The 15,283-nt window shown below is 42.4% G+C and overlaps 1 protein-coding gene across 1 annotated transcript; it reads left to right on the plus strand.

Moving 5' to 3' along the window:
- Positions 1–906: 906 nt before the first annotated feature.
- Positions 907–14,212, plus strand: fermt1 (FERM domain containing kindlin 1). Its single transcript, XM_028953328.1, has 15 exons — positions 907–1,202; positions 1,879–2,034; positions 3,752–3,985; positions 5,010–5,153; positions 7,625–7,790; positions 9,593–9,695; positions 9,847–9,954; positions 11,154–11,285; positions 11,371–11,420; positions 11,806–11,930; positions 12,026–12,132; positions 12,586–12,810; positions 12,907–13,031; positions 13,116–13,257; positions 13,494–14,212. The coding sequence occupies exons 2-15, from the start codon at positions 1,887–1,889 to the stop codon at positions 13,665–13,667; spliced, it is 1,983 nt and encodes a 660-aa protein (XP_028809161.1). The 5' UTR covers positions 907–1,202; positions 1,879–1,886; the 3' UTR covers positions 13,668–14,212.
- The last annotated feature ends 1,071 nt before the right edge of the window (positions 14,213–15,283 follow it).

A 15,283-nucleotide genomic window follows, 5' to 3' on the forward strand; every position in this document is an offset into this window, starting at 1 on the left:
TCATTGTGATACACAGCACACGATGCACTCTACATTTAACCCACCACCCTTGGTTTCAACCCCTTGTTTTAACCAATGGTGATGGATTAAAACCAATAAATTATCATACCTCATTCCTCTGCAATTAACCCTTCACCTGTGCTTTGACCAGTGAGCAACAATAAAAGGACATTGCTCAGTGGCAGCTCAGTGGTTCTGGATTCGGGGTCCGCTTCCTTACCCGCTAGACCTCCACTGCCCCATTTACCATTTTTCATATTTCCAGTAGAGAGCCATCAAACCTTAAAGGCTGGAACAGAAAGGTACAGAAGAATAATAAACTGAACAAAGCAATTATTTATTAGCCATAATTACTCATAATATGTAGTTTGGCTTAATGACGTGCCCAGTAACAAGAGACAGAAGAAAGTTACTGATTTAAGTGGTTTAGTTTCAGTATAGATTCAGTTATTATTGTTGTAGTTAATAATTAATAACAACAACAACAGCAACGTTTTACTTCCTATGTCTGAACCGTCACGTTTACGTCTGTGGTTAATAAAACACTGTACACCTGTTGCAGCAGGTTTTTGCTGACATGTTGCTAAGAAATTGTACTTTGCTTACTTGGTACTTGTTGGGAGAAAAGAAAACGTTTGAACACAACGCTGCTCTTCTTTACGCTGCGAATTCAGAACCTTTCATGGGGTAAATAAAAAAGTAAAAATTTGCTTTTTCCGCCACACGTCGTTCGTATGCGCGATCCAGGGTTCTCGCGTCTTATTGGCTCATCGCAAAGCATATTGGTCTGGTTCTAAAATCTGATTGGGCGAGCCACTCCCAAAGCCCGGCCTCGATTGAATATCAATGCGCGTAGCACTGCAGCCTTCAAGTAGTGCCGGTCCCCAAGCCGTACCACTTACCCGCTCCGTTCCGCGCACTAAATTACACCGAATCAGCCTCGTTTTTTCCTCGCCTGGGTGTAACGCACCGTTCGAAACGCATCCACTATCACGCAGGGCCCGAGGGTGTCTGCCCCCACCCCGCTTCCCAAGGTCCGTCTGGACGCCTGCAGCGTCACCTGGCGGAACTGGGCGGGATCCAGTCCGGGACGCGGGCTTCAGGTGAACGCGTCGCCCCGATGCGACTCACTCCTCTACAGGCAGAAACAGGCAAGAAAGCGGAGGGACAAGAACCAAGCTGGATATACGCGTGACATTTCGGTAAGATGAGGATTCGTTTTGGTTTTTTATTTATACATTTTTTGGGATATCAACGTTTTATATTTAACATTAATTGTGCAATAAACGAAGTGTAATGTGATAGTGTGTAATAAATATTAGAAAGTTTCGTTCACTATAAACTTCTCTCGTTTCACCCGTTGTGAGTTGTAAGAATGTTGTATTTGCTGTTTCAGGGCCCTGGGGCCACAGATAGTGGGTGGGTGCAGTTCCAGGCTTTAACGTTGCCTCTTTCCAAGTTTTACTCGCTCCTCTCCAAAGTTTCGTGTCCTGTGCCACACCGGGGCCGCATGCCGCAGCCAATAACGCCAGACGGAGCGGGGCAGAGGGGTCTTCACCTCGCCGCTGGCTTTGTTCTCCTGCCACCTCACTCGGGCGCTCCTTCTTTTCCTCCACGCCAGGTCGTGTTCCTGCAAGTCAGGAATTCCAGGGATGAACGTGGAGCCGTGCACAGGCCCCTCCTCTTCTCCACTTCTGTTCTTCACTTCCATTCTTCCAACTTCTGCTTTTGTCTCAGTATCTTCTTTTTTCGGCCCCCGTTGGAGTGTCTGAACTCCAGGCATCTGTTCAGATGCCTTCACAAAAGGAAACAACAACGGCTGTTTGTGGGGAAATGCTTATTAATGAGAAATGACTAGATCACTAATTACCGTTGCAGGTTTGGCCATGGCTACCAAAGAGTATAGCAAGAACTCCTTCGAGCTGACAGTGGTGGTGGACCAGCATGACTTGGAGGAGAGCATGAAGTTCAAAATCAGGGTGGAGGGGGTCCTCCATGTTGGAGGACTCATGCTGAAGCTGGTTGAAAAGATCAGTTAGTATATATATATTTTTTTCTGCGTTTTACAAGTGCAATATCACAATGACTTCTTATTCTTCTTCTTCTTATTATTATTATTAACTGGTGCCAGTGCAGTGCAGAAGATCAAGATTCATGCCTCTGATTCCACAGATCAGTAATATTAACACAAATGAAAAGAGTAACATAATGGCAGTGCTTAAAGCATAAAATATTTTGCATTTCAGAATTTAAAAGTCATCATCCCTTTGAATGGACAAAAACATAGCGTATTGTCAAACAGTTGGTGCAGAGATATTATCATTCTTGTATTAAAGAAAAAAATCTTCTGTTTGCACACATATTATTATATTTCTATTCTTCTATAAGCCATTATAATTATTATGTTATAACAGTTAAAGTAGAATTAAATATAGCAGGAAAGAGAAATATATAGAATAATTGTCACGAATATGGTTTCAGGCTGTTTTGTGTGTGACCTGGCAAAACTGCAACTATTATATTATATTATATTATATTATATTATATTATATTATATTATATTATATTACATATTGTGTCTTCTTTCCGAATACAGAAATGTTCACTTCAAATAAATATAAAAAAAGTCAAATTTGTCAGATTTGTGGGCAAAAACCATAATCTTATCAATAATGCTGAATGAGTGTAGTTGTTGCTTTATGCTATTAAATTTGCTTGATAATCTGTAAATGAATGAATACATGCGGGTCACTAAGAAATTATCCCCATTACCTGTAAATGGTAATGGTTCAGTACATTGGACTGTGCAGCAGAAGAAGTGAAACAACCTCACATAGAATTTTTTTGCAATCCACCCAACAAAAAAAACATTGTAGTGCTTTTTGCGACGGAAGTCACAGAGAGAAGGCAGAACTCTGATTTCTCGTCACACCCATGTTTGCCTGTGCCCCATTTCCATGGCTTCTGGGACTGACTCACTGCTCGCAGCCAGTGGGGCTAAAGTTCGATGTGGGCGGTTCTTATTGAGGAACCAGCCGAGGAACGCAGATGCCTATTCAGCAACTCTCCGGACTGTTCGGCACGGCAGTCTCTCACCTGAGCTTTAAGAAAAAAAAAGCCCACCTCCATACTCTGTGCACCACTGTCTGACTCACAGGTAGTCTGGAAGGCGTGGGCGCCTGTGATTCAGTGTCTAGTAATCCAATCGGACTGCGAGCCTATGGTTGGGGCTTAATGGCCCCGCACGAGGCAGCCAGAGTCACCGTGTTGCACCCAGTTATTTTCCAGGTGATGCCAGGCTGTCATTGAATTCTGATGATGCCTCCCATCGTGCCATGAGTGAGGCAACCTAGTCTTCACCGGCTCTGTTTATTGTGTTGGTGAGACGCCGCACATGTCAGTGGGCCGAGCTAACACACTGTGAATTCGGCCAGAGCGTAATCTCTGCACACCCACAAATTATCACTGTTGCCTCTCGGCCATCACTCTACTGAACACATGAAACATTCACATAACAGATCACAACTGAACTCAGCATCTTTATAGCAAATTACTGAGACAGCGTTCAGGAACGTGGATGAAAGTTTCCCTCCCAACACAATCCTACAACAATCACATTCAGTGGCTTCAGCCAAAAAAAAATTATATTTCATTATGTATTCTCATATATTATGCTTATCATTTTATCCTCTTTTAAATAAGTTAATACCACAAATGAATTAACCAAAAATTGTGTTTGTGCTGCTGCCAGGGGCTCCTCAAGATTGGTCAGATCATGCCATCTGGTGGGAGCAGAAGAGGTGCTGGCTGCTGAAGACCCACTGGACCCTGGACAAGTACGGCATCCAGGCAGACGCCGATCTGCACTACACCCCCCAGCACAAGTTCCTCTGCCTGCAGCTGCCCAACATGAAGACGGTGCGGCTCAGCGTCAGCTACTCCACCGTGGTGTTCAAGACTGTAGCTGAAATCTGCAAAATCTGCAGTGAGTGTGTTGCTTTAAACATTTTACATTATGTTTAACTTGGGGGGTGGGGAGAGAATGTGTGTATAAACATTCTGATGGGTCTGAGCAGCCCTCCCCGCCACAGGGGGCGAGTGAATAATCCCACATTCAAAAAAATAATTTGTTGGCACCTATTTCCACACAAGGGTCCTATTTGCCTGCCTTAGTTTCAAATAGCATAATTCAAATGTGTGAAAATAGGTGTCATAATTGAATTACGTTAGCCCAACAAATAATTTTTTTGAGTGCACTGACAACAACTCGGAAGCAGAAGCGGGCGAGGTCAGCCTAGGCCTTAAAGCCTGGCAGCCATCTTGGATACTCACCCGCTCTACATTTGTGGATTAAACCTGGTGCTGCTGAAAACCTGAACAAATACCAGCACCTTCTGCTGCCCTCGACTTATGACTTTTGCGTTTCTATCCGTTTGATTTCCCGTTGCTGACCGCTGCCTGAACCGCACTGATCCGCCTGTCCCTCACACTCCCCTCCCCAACTCACTGGAATCCCCGGCACCCGTGAACATTTTACATTTACAGCATTTACCAGATGCCCTTATCCAGAGCGACTTACAATCAGTAGTTACAGGGACAGTCCCCCCCTGGAGCAAGTTAGGGTTAAGTGTCTTGCTCAGGGACACAATGGTAGTAAGTGGGATTTGAACCTGGGTCTTCTGGTTCATAGGCGAGTGTCTTACCCACTAGGCTACTACCACCCCAGTAAAGACTTACCCATCGAGACCACCCACGTTTATATTCCATTCGGCCGCGATATGGGCGCAGTCTCCCCAGCCTCGGCGTGCCTCTCACGCCACGAAGCGAGATGCACTTTCTCCCCACCCGCTCTTCCCCTCACTGACTCCAGCCACCTGCTCATTCCACCTCTGGTTCTGACATTTAAATAACCCTCGCTTTAAAACACTTAATTACTTTTGGTCATTTGAAGAGTATGTTGCATAAAATTAATGTTTAATGTGTTCATCTTAAATATTCTCAATTCTTAGATATAAGCAGACCAGAAGAGTTATCACTCTTAAGACTACCAGATGACCCCAAGAAGAAGAAGAAGAAAGACAAGACTCCTGATTGGGTCGTGGATGACCTGCTGACAGCAGATATTGTTGGGAGCACAGCTACAGGAGCCTCAGGTAAACCTATACAAATGCTTTGTTTGTTCATTTTTCCAACTTATAGACTGGGTCATGTGTCTGTTTATTACGCACAAACATATAAAATGTTATATATTCTACCATTCTGTCTACCAAACCACCAATGAAGTGCAGTTACTATTGTGAGCAGACGCGCTTGGTCCTGGGGTTCACTCCGCAGCGGGAGGAAGGCACGGTGCACATAAAGAGGAGACCGGATCTAGCGTGACGTAGCTGTAGCTGAAGGAGGCTGGCTGGAAAATCGTCAGTCGAGGCCGTTTGGTAACTGGAGGGCTTGGTGTGTCGGAGGCTGAGGCAGTGGTTGGTCGGTATAATCAGTAGCAATCAGGACCAGAATAGGATAATCCAAAAGAAGGGTCACGGACAGTCCGTTGGGTGTGAGATTTTATCAGTCATGAACCTATCCAGCCTTTTTTAATGCGGTTTATAACGTTGGTACTTCCGAAGATTGTTTCCACTGTGAATAGTTCTCTGTATCTATTTGTCACGGCATGACGCTCAGAGTACGCAAGTGGCGTTCTGCCAGCATGATAAAATCTTGGCTGCTTGTTACTGTTTTTGGGTGTCAGGTCCAGGTGTTTTGGTATATGGGGGATACCATCACTGGGGGTGTTTGAAGGTTTTGGTGTAGGTGTTTTGGTCACTTTTTTGTGTGTGATTAGCATATGATTGTAAATATTTTGGGGTGTGTCATTTTTGTCCTTTTGTTTTCTGTGTATATCATATTGTAGTTTTAATGTGTGTGTGTGTGTGTGTGTGTATTAGAGGTGGGCATATATTAATTTTCTTAATCTAGATTAATCTCACTGTAATCTTGGAATTAATCTAGATTAATCTACAGCTATCTAAATTAATTTAGATTAATCTATAGCAATCTAAATGAATCTAGATTAATCTTAAAAATAAATCTTCCCTGAAGCAAACCCGGCGGCTTCATAGCTGCATCCATGTTTCCATGACACGTGATGTGGTAATTCCTAGAGCTGTGCGAAAATATGACTCACCCGGGTAAATTGCCCCGATCCTTTAAATGACTCATGAGTCACGAATCTGAGGTCTCCATTGAACCGAATCCTTTGAGTCCTAACTACACCATGTCCAAATTGTAAACTCCAATATATTGGTTTACATGAGTCCGGTTGTAGAGGAAGTTAACCGCCAGGAGCGCTAACCCGCTCTCTGATCCGGGTGCGTACTGACTCAAGTGACTTAAGTGACTCACGCATCCGGATCAGAGAGCGGGTTAGCGCTCCACTCAAGTGACTCAAGTGACTCACACACCCGGATCAGTTTAGTGAGTGACTCAGAGGGAGCCGAATCCTTAAAAGGATCCGAGTATTACAGCTCTAGTAATTTCACAGTTCGAAGACTCGTTCTCGCCCCCTACAGTGCAGGTATACATCCGCTAGGTATACAAAATAAAAAATAAAGGTCTTTAGGAAATAGGAAACTAAAAGACACAAGAAAGAAGAAATATACTTCTAAATCTAGTGTAACCATTTAGCTCCGGCACAACAGCTTGCGTAGTATAGACCCAGCTCCCAACCCAACTTTGTGAATAGATTAACGGCGATATTTTTTTTATCGCCGATAAGAGTCTCACGTTAACGCAGCACGTTAACGCCGATAACGGCCCACCACTACTATATATACAGTTTTTTTTTTGTGGAGTGTTGGTTTGATTCAGGAGGAGGGGATACAGGTGAGGTAAGCTGAGACCGGAGGGAGGGTGGTAGAAGCCTAGTGGGTAACACACTCGCCTGTGAACCAGAAGACCCAACAAATAATTTTTTTGAGTGCACTGACAACAACTCAGAAGCAGAAGCGGGCGAGGTCAGCCTAGGCCTTAAAGCCTGGCAGCCATCTTGGATACTCACCCGCTCTACATTTGTGGATTAAACCTGGTGCTGCTGAAAACCTGAACAAAGACCAGAGTCGAATCCTATATTGGAATACGAACCTCTTCTGCTGCCCTCGACTTATGACTTTTGTGTTTCTGTCCGTTTGATTTCCCGTTGCTGACCGCTGCCTGAACCGTACTGATCCGCCTGAACGCTCCCTCTGTGCATCGACTATCTCTGCCTTCTCCTGCCGATCGCCTGTCCCTCACACTCCCCTCCCCAACTCACGTTGCTCTAGGGGGGGGACTGTCCCTGTAACTACTGATTGTAAGTCACTCTGGATAAGGGCGTCTGGTAAATGCTGTAAATGTAAATGTAAAAAAATGAGACGGTGCAGCCAGAGAGACAAATTTTTCACTACGTGCTGCAGGACCAGGTTGGGTTAACCCGCCCTAATTAGTGTTCATTTGTTCCCTAATGTCTTTTGTTTTCTGTAGTCTTTCATACTTTTCCTGTTTGATTTAATTTTTTTGCACAATTCTGTTTGTTTTTACCTGTACATTTTTTGGGGGGGTCCAATAAGGGCTAAAGAAAAAGTCTCTTCTGCAGGCAGCCCAGGTTTCTACAGCACCAGCAAGACTTTTCAGACAGAAAACGGGGTCCAGTACAACCCCCAGCATCCCCTGGCCACTAGTCTGCTGAACGTGGCCCCAGATGAGCTTGCCAAGATGTACCAGCCCCTGCAGTTTGTGGACAAAGCCATCATTAATTCTGGGTAATTGTGCACGAAATACATATTCCTCTGATCTCGAATGACTTCCATCTACAAATTTTGAGTTAAATCCCCCTAATAGTTGTCATGCAAGGATTATGGAGCAGATTGAGAGAGCGAATGTAGCAATGTACATTTGTGGAACCCCAATGGCGGTATGGCACAAAAAGAGTGAGTGAGTATATCACCGTTTACTATATGCCGTACCTCAGCCAAAGCTGCACACCACCAGGTATTGATGGTTTGGGTGTGTAAGGGTTGGTGGTCGGCCTGGTGGACTGTAGGTGGCCATGACACCCTGAAACCATTGCGGTTGTTTAAGCGTCGTGGGTAGGGACCATGTTTCTGAGGCTCCATGGCCACCCCCTGGGGTGAGATGATGAACCCCATGAAGGTGGTGGAGCGCTGGTGAAAGGCGCATTTCTCCAACTTACTCTACAGTCGGTGGCGAAGTAGTCCCTTCACATGCTGCACATGGGTTCCCAGTGAGGTGGAATAAACCAGGACATCGTCCAGGTAGGCATCTAGGTAACCCATCACCCCAGCATGTCTTGGAGCACAGGATTGATGAATTGTCCAGGGTGGTTCGGGCGAGCTGCATGCAGGTGGGTCGAAGCGGCTGCTCACTGGTCTGGGGGGGCGAGAATGGAGACTGAGGCGATGGTGTGGAACCACTCCGGGTACTGGATCTATCCTAAGGGCCAGGCGTCTTCCAGCTGACAATCTCATGGTGGAGGCGCAGAGCCAGACCATCGTAATACAGCCTCTTCAGCACTGCAACATCTAGAGTGGTCGTTGCTGCCAGCGTTATGAAACTCTGGCGCTAGCCTGACGGAGGTGATACAGTTGGGAGGTCACGTCGTCTATGCCATCTGGATGGCAGAAGGTGTACTTTAATTCATCCACCAATGCCCTGTAGGTAATTACTTAGGCCGAGGCGGAGGAGAGGCATGCTTCAGACCACTCATCAGCAGGTCCCGTCAGCAGGGAAAGAAGAATGGCGGTTCTTTGGGCAGTGGTGGCCTAGCGGTTAAGGAAGCGGCCCTGTAGAAGGTTCAGAAGGTTGCTGGTTTAAATCCCGAGGTGCCGATGAGCAAAGCACCTTCCCCACACACTGCTCCCCGGGCGCCTGTCCTGGCTGCCCACTGCTCACCAAGGGTGATGGTTAAAAGCAGAGAACACATTTCGTTGTGGCACCGTGTGCTGTGCTGCAGTGTTTCACAATGACAATCACTTCACTTTCATATTTCACCCGATCTGAGGGGTAGCGTTGTGGCTGCAGCTCAAAAATAAAACCCAAAGTGGTTATTAAAGCTTTGCCATTCCCCTCTAGCCCATTCCAGCACCAGACTGTGCTCCACTGAAAAACACAGGGGAAGGAGACAAGGCGAGACAAGGGGTGAAAAAAGAATCAGGCTTACTTGCAGATGCTGAGTCGAGTAACATGCTGAGCACCAAGCACCTGTTCAGCATGATTAAATGACAAATGTCACCCAATTCCGCATTCGTACCAGTCACACGACTGGAGTCACATGATGGTAGTAGTGGAATAGCTCAACTTCAAGATAAACAACTACTACAACGCTTAAAGAGCTAATTGGGTTATTAATCATTTTATTTGTTAGTTAAATAATAATCCATGTATTATAAAGTTTTGATCCAATGTAAAGAGGTTGAATTGCCAAAAACGAATAAACCACCAATGGCTGAAATTCCACAATTGCTCTATTACTGTATAATGGAATGGACTTGTGGTCTGTGCTGTCTAGGCTCATGCTGGTGGCGTGTGGTTGTTGTGTTGGCAGGTGGCTGGACTCCTCTCGTTCTTTAATGGAACAGGATATTCAAGAGAATGAAAGGCTACTGCTGCGCTTCAAGTACCACTGTTTCTTTGACCTGAATCCTAAGGTGAGCAAAGCCTGTGTGAGGTTATCACAGTTCATATTGCACATTATAGAAAATGATCTTAAACCACGTCACCGAAACATTCAAAATGCAATTCCCAGTCAACAACTTAGTGCCTGTCAGTTATTGCAGCTCTCGAACTCTCTGTTTGCAGTACGACGCGGTCAGGATAACTCAGCTGTATGAGCAGGCACGCTGGTCCATCCTGCTGGAGGAAATCGACTGTACAGAGGAAGAGATGCTGATGTTTGCCTCCCTGCAGGTAAACTTCTCCTCACAACAACGTCAGTAGACATTCCAGTGGAAGAATTTAGAAGAAGTTTTAAACCGTGTACTAGAGTTAAACTAGAGGTACCCAAGGTAAAATATTACTCCAGTAAAAGTCCTGCATTTAAACATCCACATAAGTGAAAGTAAAAAAGTATTTGTCTACTTAATCTACTTAAATATCAGTAGTAAAAGTAGCATGCATGTTCTGTTCTTTTTTTGGAGCAGGACTCTTACTTAAACAAGTTGAAATGATTCCTCCCCAATATTTTAGTAAAAGGTCGTCAATTAGTCTGATACTAATGAAAAGAAAAATAAGCACAGGGCAATGGCCAGAAATGCACAAAACAAAAGCAGAGGGCAACTCAGCATACATTTGGATCAAAAGCATGACAGGAGAGTGAAGAAAAAGACCAACATTTATCTTTCTTCTAATTACACCAGATTAGAGACACGTGGGGAAATCAGGAAGTCCATAAAGTGAGTTGGTGCCACCTGTTGGGCCAGGGGTTTAGAAAAAGTTTAGTAAAATCCTGCTTTACGTTTGTATAGTAAACGATTTACTATAATGGGCTTGTGTGTTTTTATCAATTCAGAAGATTTGAGAACTTCATACATAATGTGATGCCCATTGGCCACAACCAGGCGGCATCCATTCTCACACGTTGTCCTGCATTGTTTCCCGTGTGCAGTTTTGATTTGAAAGCTGTCTGTTGTTGCACGCCATTTCTTGTCATTTATTTATACTCATCTTTTTAAACCAATGTCAAGTGTCCATCTTCTAAACTCGCCGTGGCATTATACATAATTCTATATTTTATTCATGTATTCCCTTACATAGTCAGGCACTTGCTGCATGCTTCTTAGTTTTGAATTGTATAATTTTTATCCATCTGATATTATTAGACAGAAGCATCATTTTTTCTATAATGTAGAGTAAAAGGTAAGAAATCTGAGTTAAAGTAAAAAGTCTCATCATGTAGAAATACTTTATTAAAGTAGCGATATAAGAAAAAGCAACAGAAACAAGTTACATTTTGCTTTTTTACTGTCCACCACTGGGTTGAAAATGTTTTTTTGTTTGGGATACCAAAATTGCAAAACATTCTTAGCAATTGCTTTAAAGTAGTAACAAAAGTTGTATAATGTTGCACCAATTTTCTGTGAATGAACTTTGCTTTCTCAATTTTCTAGTATCACATATGCAAGTTGACGATGTCATCAGAGCCAAACGACCTTTCAAATGAACAGGATGTTGATGAAGTTGAGGCTGCACTCTCGAACTTAGAGATGACACTGGAAGGTGGAAATGCAGATAGTATTTTGGTATGTACACTTCTGAAAATGTATTTTTTCACTTTTTTCATTCTGTTAAGTGGTATGCATTAACACCTTCTTATCCCAATTACAGGAAGACATCACAGATATCCCAAAATTGGCAGATTCCCTCAGACTCTTCAGGTGAAATAACTTCATTTACAAACTCTATGATGAGGCCCATGGAGTGATCAAATATTTCACTGATTCATACAAAAAAAACGCATAGACACAGAAATCAAGACCAAGTAACATAGGTGCTTGCACTGAGGGGTCCTGACCTGAGCAGCCTAGTTGAGGAATTCCATAATTTGTTTCTATTGAGGTATTCTGTTCCCTCCCACAGTCCAAAAACATGTGGTTTGGTGAATTAATGACATTGATATTGGTGCCTGTGTTTTGATCCTGGGATGGACAGGTGGTTCTTGTCCAGGCTCCCATTGATCTTGACCTAGATAAGGACTCTCATTGCTAAATCATAACCTGGTCTACAACCATGACGGATTTTTGTTTCCTTTACATGTTACAGACCAAAACGACTGACACTGAAACCATACAAAGAGTACTGGTTTGTTTTTAAGGACACCACAATATCCTATTATAAGAACAAGGAGGCATCTCATGGAGAGCCCATTGAGCAGTTCCATCTCAGGGGTAATTACTTTTCTTTACTTTTACCGTAAAATGACTTTTAAACAATTTTCTTCACAATTAAAATTTCTTCACAATTCTTCGTAATTGTTTTTCAGGCTGTGAAGTTGTTCCAGATGTCAATGTGACAGAAAAGAAGTTTGGAATCAAATTGTTGATTCCTGTGGCAGATGGCATGAATGAAGTCTATATCCGCTGTGACAATGTAATTTTCTTTGTCTCATATCAGTTAATGCTCTGTTCGGCGTGCAGTTAAACAAATAGTTTTGTAAGAATGGGCTATAGATGTACATAGATCCTTCTCTGCAGTCCAGTGCAGCATATTTGGAATGTCAAGATTTGACATTTGAATCCCAATTGGTGAACTTCATATCGATGGACCTACAGAATCACATACTTTTGGCTTAAGCTCTCAATTAACATGTCTTACCTTTAATTACCATAACATTTTCAATTATACATGAATGCTGAAACTGAATAACCATTTTGTAATTATTTATTTTAGTGCTGTTTAACAGGATTCTTGGACAATCTTTTTCTTTAATATAAGTCTAGTTCTCCTGAAAAAGTTTAGTCTTCTTCTGCTTGAAATCTGCTGACCTAGTGATGCTCACTTATCAACTGATTCATTAACCCTTCCATTGTGATCTTGGTGAAGGAGAAACAGTATGCCAAGTGGAAGGCTGCTTGTATCCTGGCCTCCAAGGGGAAGACCATGGCTTACAGCTCTTATAAGCAAGAAGTGAAAAGCATCCGGTCATTTCTGCAAATGAAGAGTCTTGCACCCACACCTGGTCAAACCGCTCCTGACCTGGACTCAATGGAGATGAACTCTGAGTGCTTTGTTTCCCCACGCTATGCCAAGAAGTACAAAATGAAACAAGTAAGTCGGACACAAAAATCACTGACACCACTGACTCATATGAAGGTAAAATCCACAGTGTTGGCCATAACGTCCATGTTGTCGGTGTGATGGCAGCTTACAACAAAGATCCTGGAAGCCCATCAGAACATGTCATCGTTGTCCCTCATGGATGCAAAGATGCGGTTCATAGAAGCCTGGCAGTCGTTGCCAGAGTTTGGCATTAAGTACTACGTTGTTCGGTAATTATACATTTTGCAAAAACTGGAATTGTTGCCATGCTTTGTCAGCAAACAGTAATTCCTTATACTGTGCGACTGTCACAGCTTCAGGGGATCCAAAAAAGATGAGATCCTTGGCATTTCCTTCAATCGCCTGATTCGAATTGACATATCAACTGGAACACCAACCACAACACTGAGGTTCTCCAATATGAAGCAATGGAATGTTAATTGGGAGATCAAACAGGTAATCTAATGACATGTTAAATTATTTATCTTTATTTGTATATACAAATTATTTAACACTTTTAATTTTGTGGTGAGGTTTTAGAAGTTTACCCAAACCTGTTTAAATAAATGAAGGTCAACGGAGTATGTTGATAACTTGACTGATATCTCTTGTTCTGTATTTACTGACCACACCCTTTCCACCAGAGTCAGTGTGAGGCAATAAGTGAAATAACCTAATTAATTCTTTTACAGGTAACTATTGACTTTGACCAAGGTATATCATTGGCATTTGCCTGCTTAAGCTGTGACTGCAAGGTTGTTCATGAGTACATCGGAGGCTACATTTTCCTGTCAACGCGCTCCAAAGATCAAAACGAGACATTAGATGAAGAGCTGTTCCACAAGCTTACCGGAGGACAGGAGTAATTTTGCCCCAAACAATCGAGGGTGACCAGTGGTTGAACTGGAAGCCGTGCAGACAATGCAGTCATGGATGTTGGTGACAGTGTCCAGCTACATCAGCATCAAAGGACTTTGATGGGTCAAAGTCTTGTTCTCAAAGCAAACTAATCTTAAAATGGGAGTGGACCCTGAAGATTACGCTGTTATTACTGCTGCATAAAGAGAAGTCATTATGTGTCCAGAGCATTCCTAATACTGTGAACTTTAATACTGAATCTGTGCTGAGGGAATTGAGTTCCTGGGTATTTTGTCCAAAAATGCATAAACGTCTATAAAAGTGCTTCCTGTTGTTCATGACAAGACCCTAAAAAACTGATCAACCGCTTTCTCCATGCTCTGTTTGACTCTTCCTCTGGACATTTAGAACCAGCACTAACTATTATTGTTTATTTTGCTTTTGGATCATTTCAGCAATAATGAAATGTTAATGGTATCAGAAAACACTTTTTCCCCCTTTTCAGGGTGTGTGGGATTATTACAATGCAATAAAAGACACTGGAATAGCAGTGGTGAAAGTAGTCTCTTCATTCAAAATTTGTTCTTATTCACCGCATTGGTGCTTGAATTTGATTAACGCACATTCTTTAAAGATCTCAGAACAAATCCATAGATCTAAATCTTTTTTTTTTTGTAATAATTGTAGTTAAAAAGTATTATTGCATTAACACATTATTTCCTTATTTTATTTGAATTATTCTCAAATAAATCAATTAATAATTATACATTTGGTTTTAATATATTATGGATCTATTAAAGGAAACAAATTATGGAATTGTTTAATATTAATTATTTTAAACACCCTTTTCAATTGTTGTTCTATTATTATTTATATTTTGAAAATCACCTGCATATAAACCCTGGAACGTGAAGTGATTGTCATTGTGAAACACTGCAGCACAGCACACAGTGACACAATGAAATGTGTCCTCTGCTTTTAACCATCACCCTTGGTGAGCAGTGGGCAGCCAGGACAGGCGCCCGGGGAGCAGTGTGTGGGGATGGTGATTTGCTCAGGGGCCACTTCCTTAACCGCTATGCCACCACTGCCCCACCCCTGACTGGTGGGGCGGTATGTTGAGAAGTACTGGCTCGGCATGGACTTCATTACATCTCTCAGGTGAACTGGAACAGACAGCGAATGGCAGACAGAAATTCGTCTCAGTGCTGTTCCTCTTTTCCCAGTACATGCCCTGTTGGTACATATTTTATTCACTTTTAAATTAAACTTAAATAAAAAATTTTATTTTAATTGCATTTTTCTTTATTATAATTACAATTTTCATTGTACAAAGTCTCACTGCTACAATGACGAAAGAAAAAAAATATTTTGTATTTACTACTGAGTGTGATGCATGATTTAAAAAAGACATTATCTTTAAAATAATGAAATACAATATGCACAGCTTGCATTTGAAGATACAGACAGAAGTAGAGCAATGTTCTTACACCAATTCAAGGATTACATTACATTATGTAATACATAATAGTTTGATATAAGTTTACATTGGTAGATTCTCACTGAAGGCATCAAAACTATGAATGAACACATGTGGAGTTATTTACTTAACAAAAAAAGATGA

This window comes from Denticeps clupeoides, chromosome 14, assembly GCF_900700375.1.
Source record: "Denticeps clupeoides chromosome 14, fDenClu1.1, whole genome shotgun sequence".
NCBI lineage: Eukaryota > Metazoa > Chordata > Actinopteri > Clupeiformes > Denticipitidae > Denticeps > Denticeps clupeoides.

What these genes read in the sequence shown, in the direction of transcription:
- fermt1 (XM_028953328.1), top strand. Translation starts at nt 1,887, where the DNA reads ATGGCTACCAAAGAGTATAGCAAGAACTCCTTCGAGCTGACAGTGGTG. An exon ending in TGAGCAGTTCCATCTCAGGG is followed by an intron (nt 11,931 to 12,025) that starts GTAATTACTTTT and finishes ATTGTTTTTCAG; the next exon opens with GCTGTGAAGTTGTTCCAGAT. An exon ending in TTAATTGGGAGATCAAACAG is followed by an intron (nt 13,258 to 13,493) that starts GTAATCTAATGA and finishes ATTCTTTTACAG; the next exon opens with GTAACTATTGACTTTGACCA.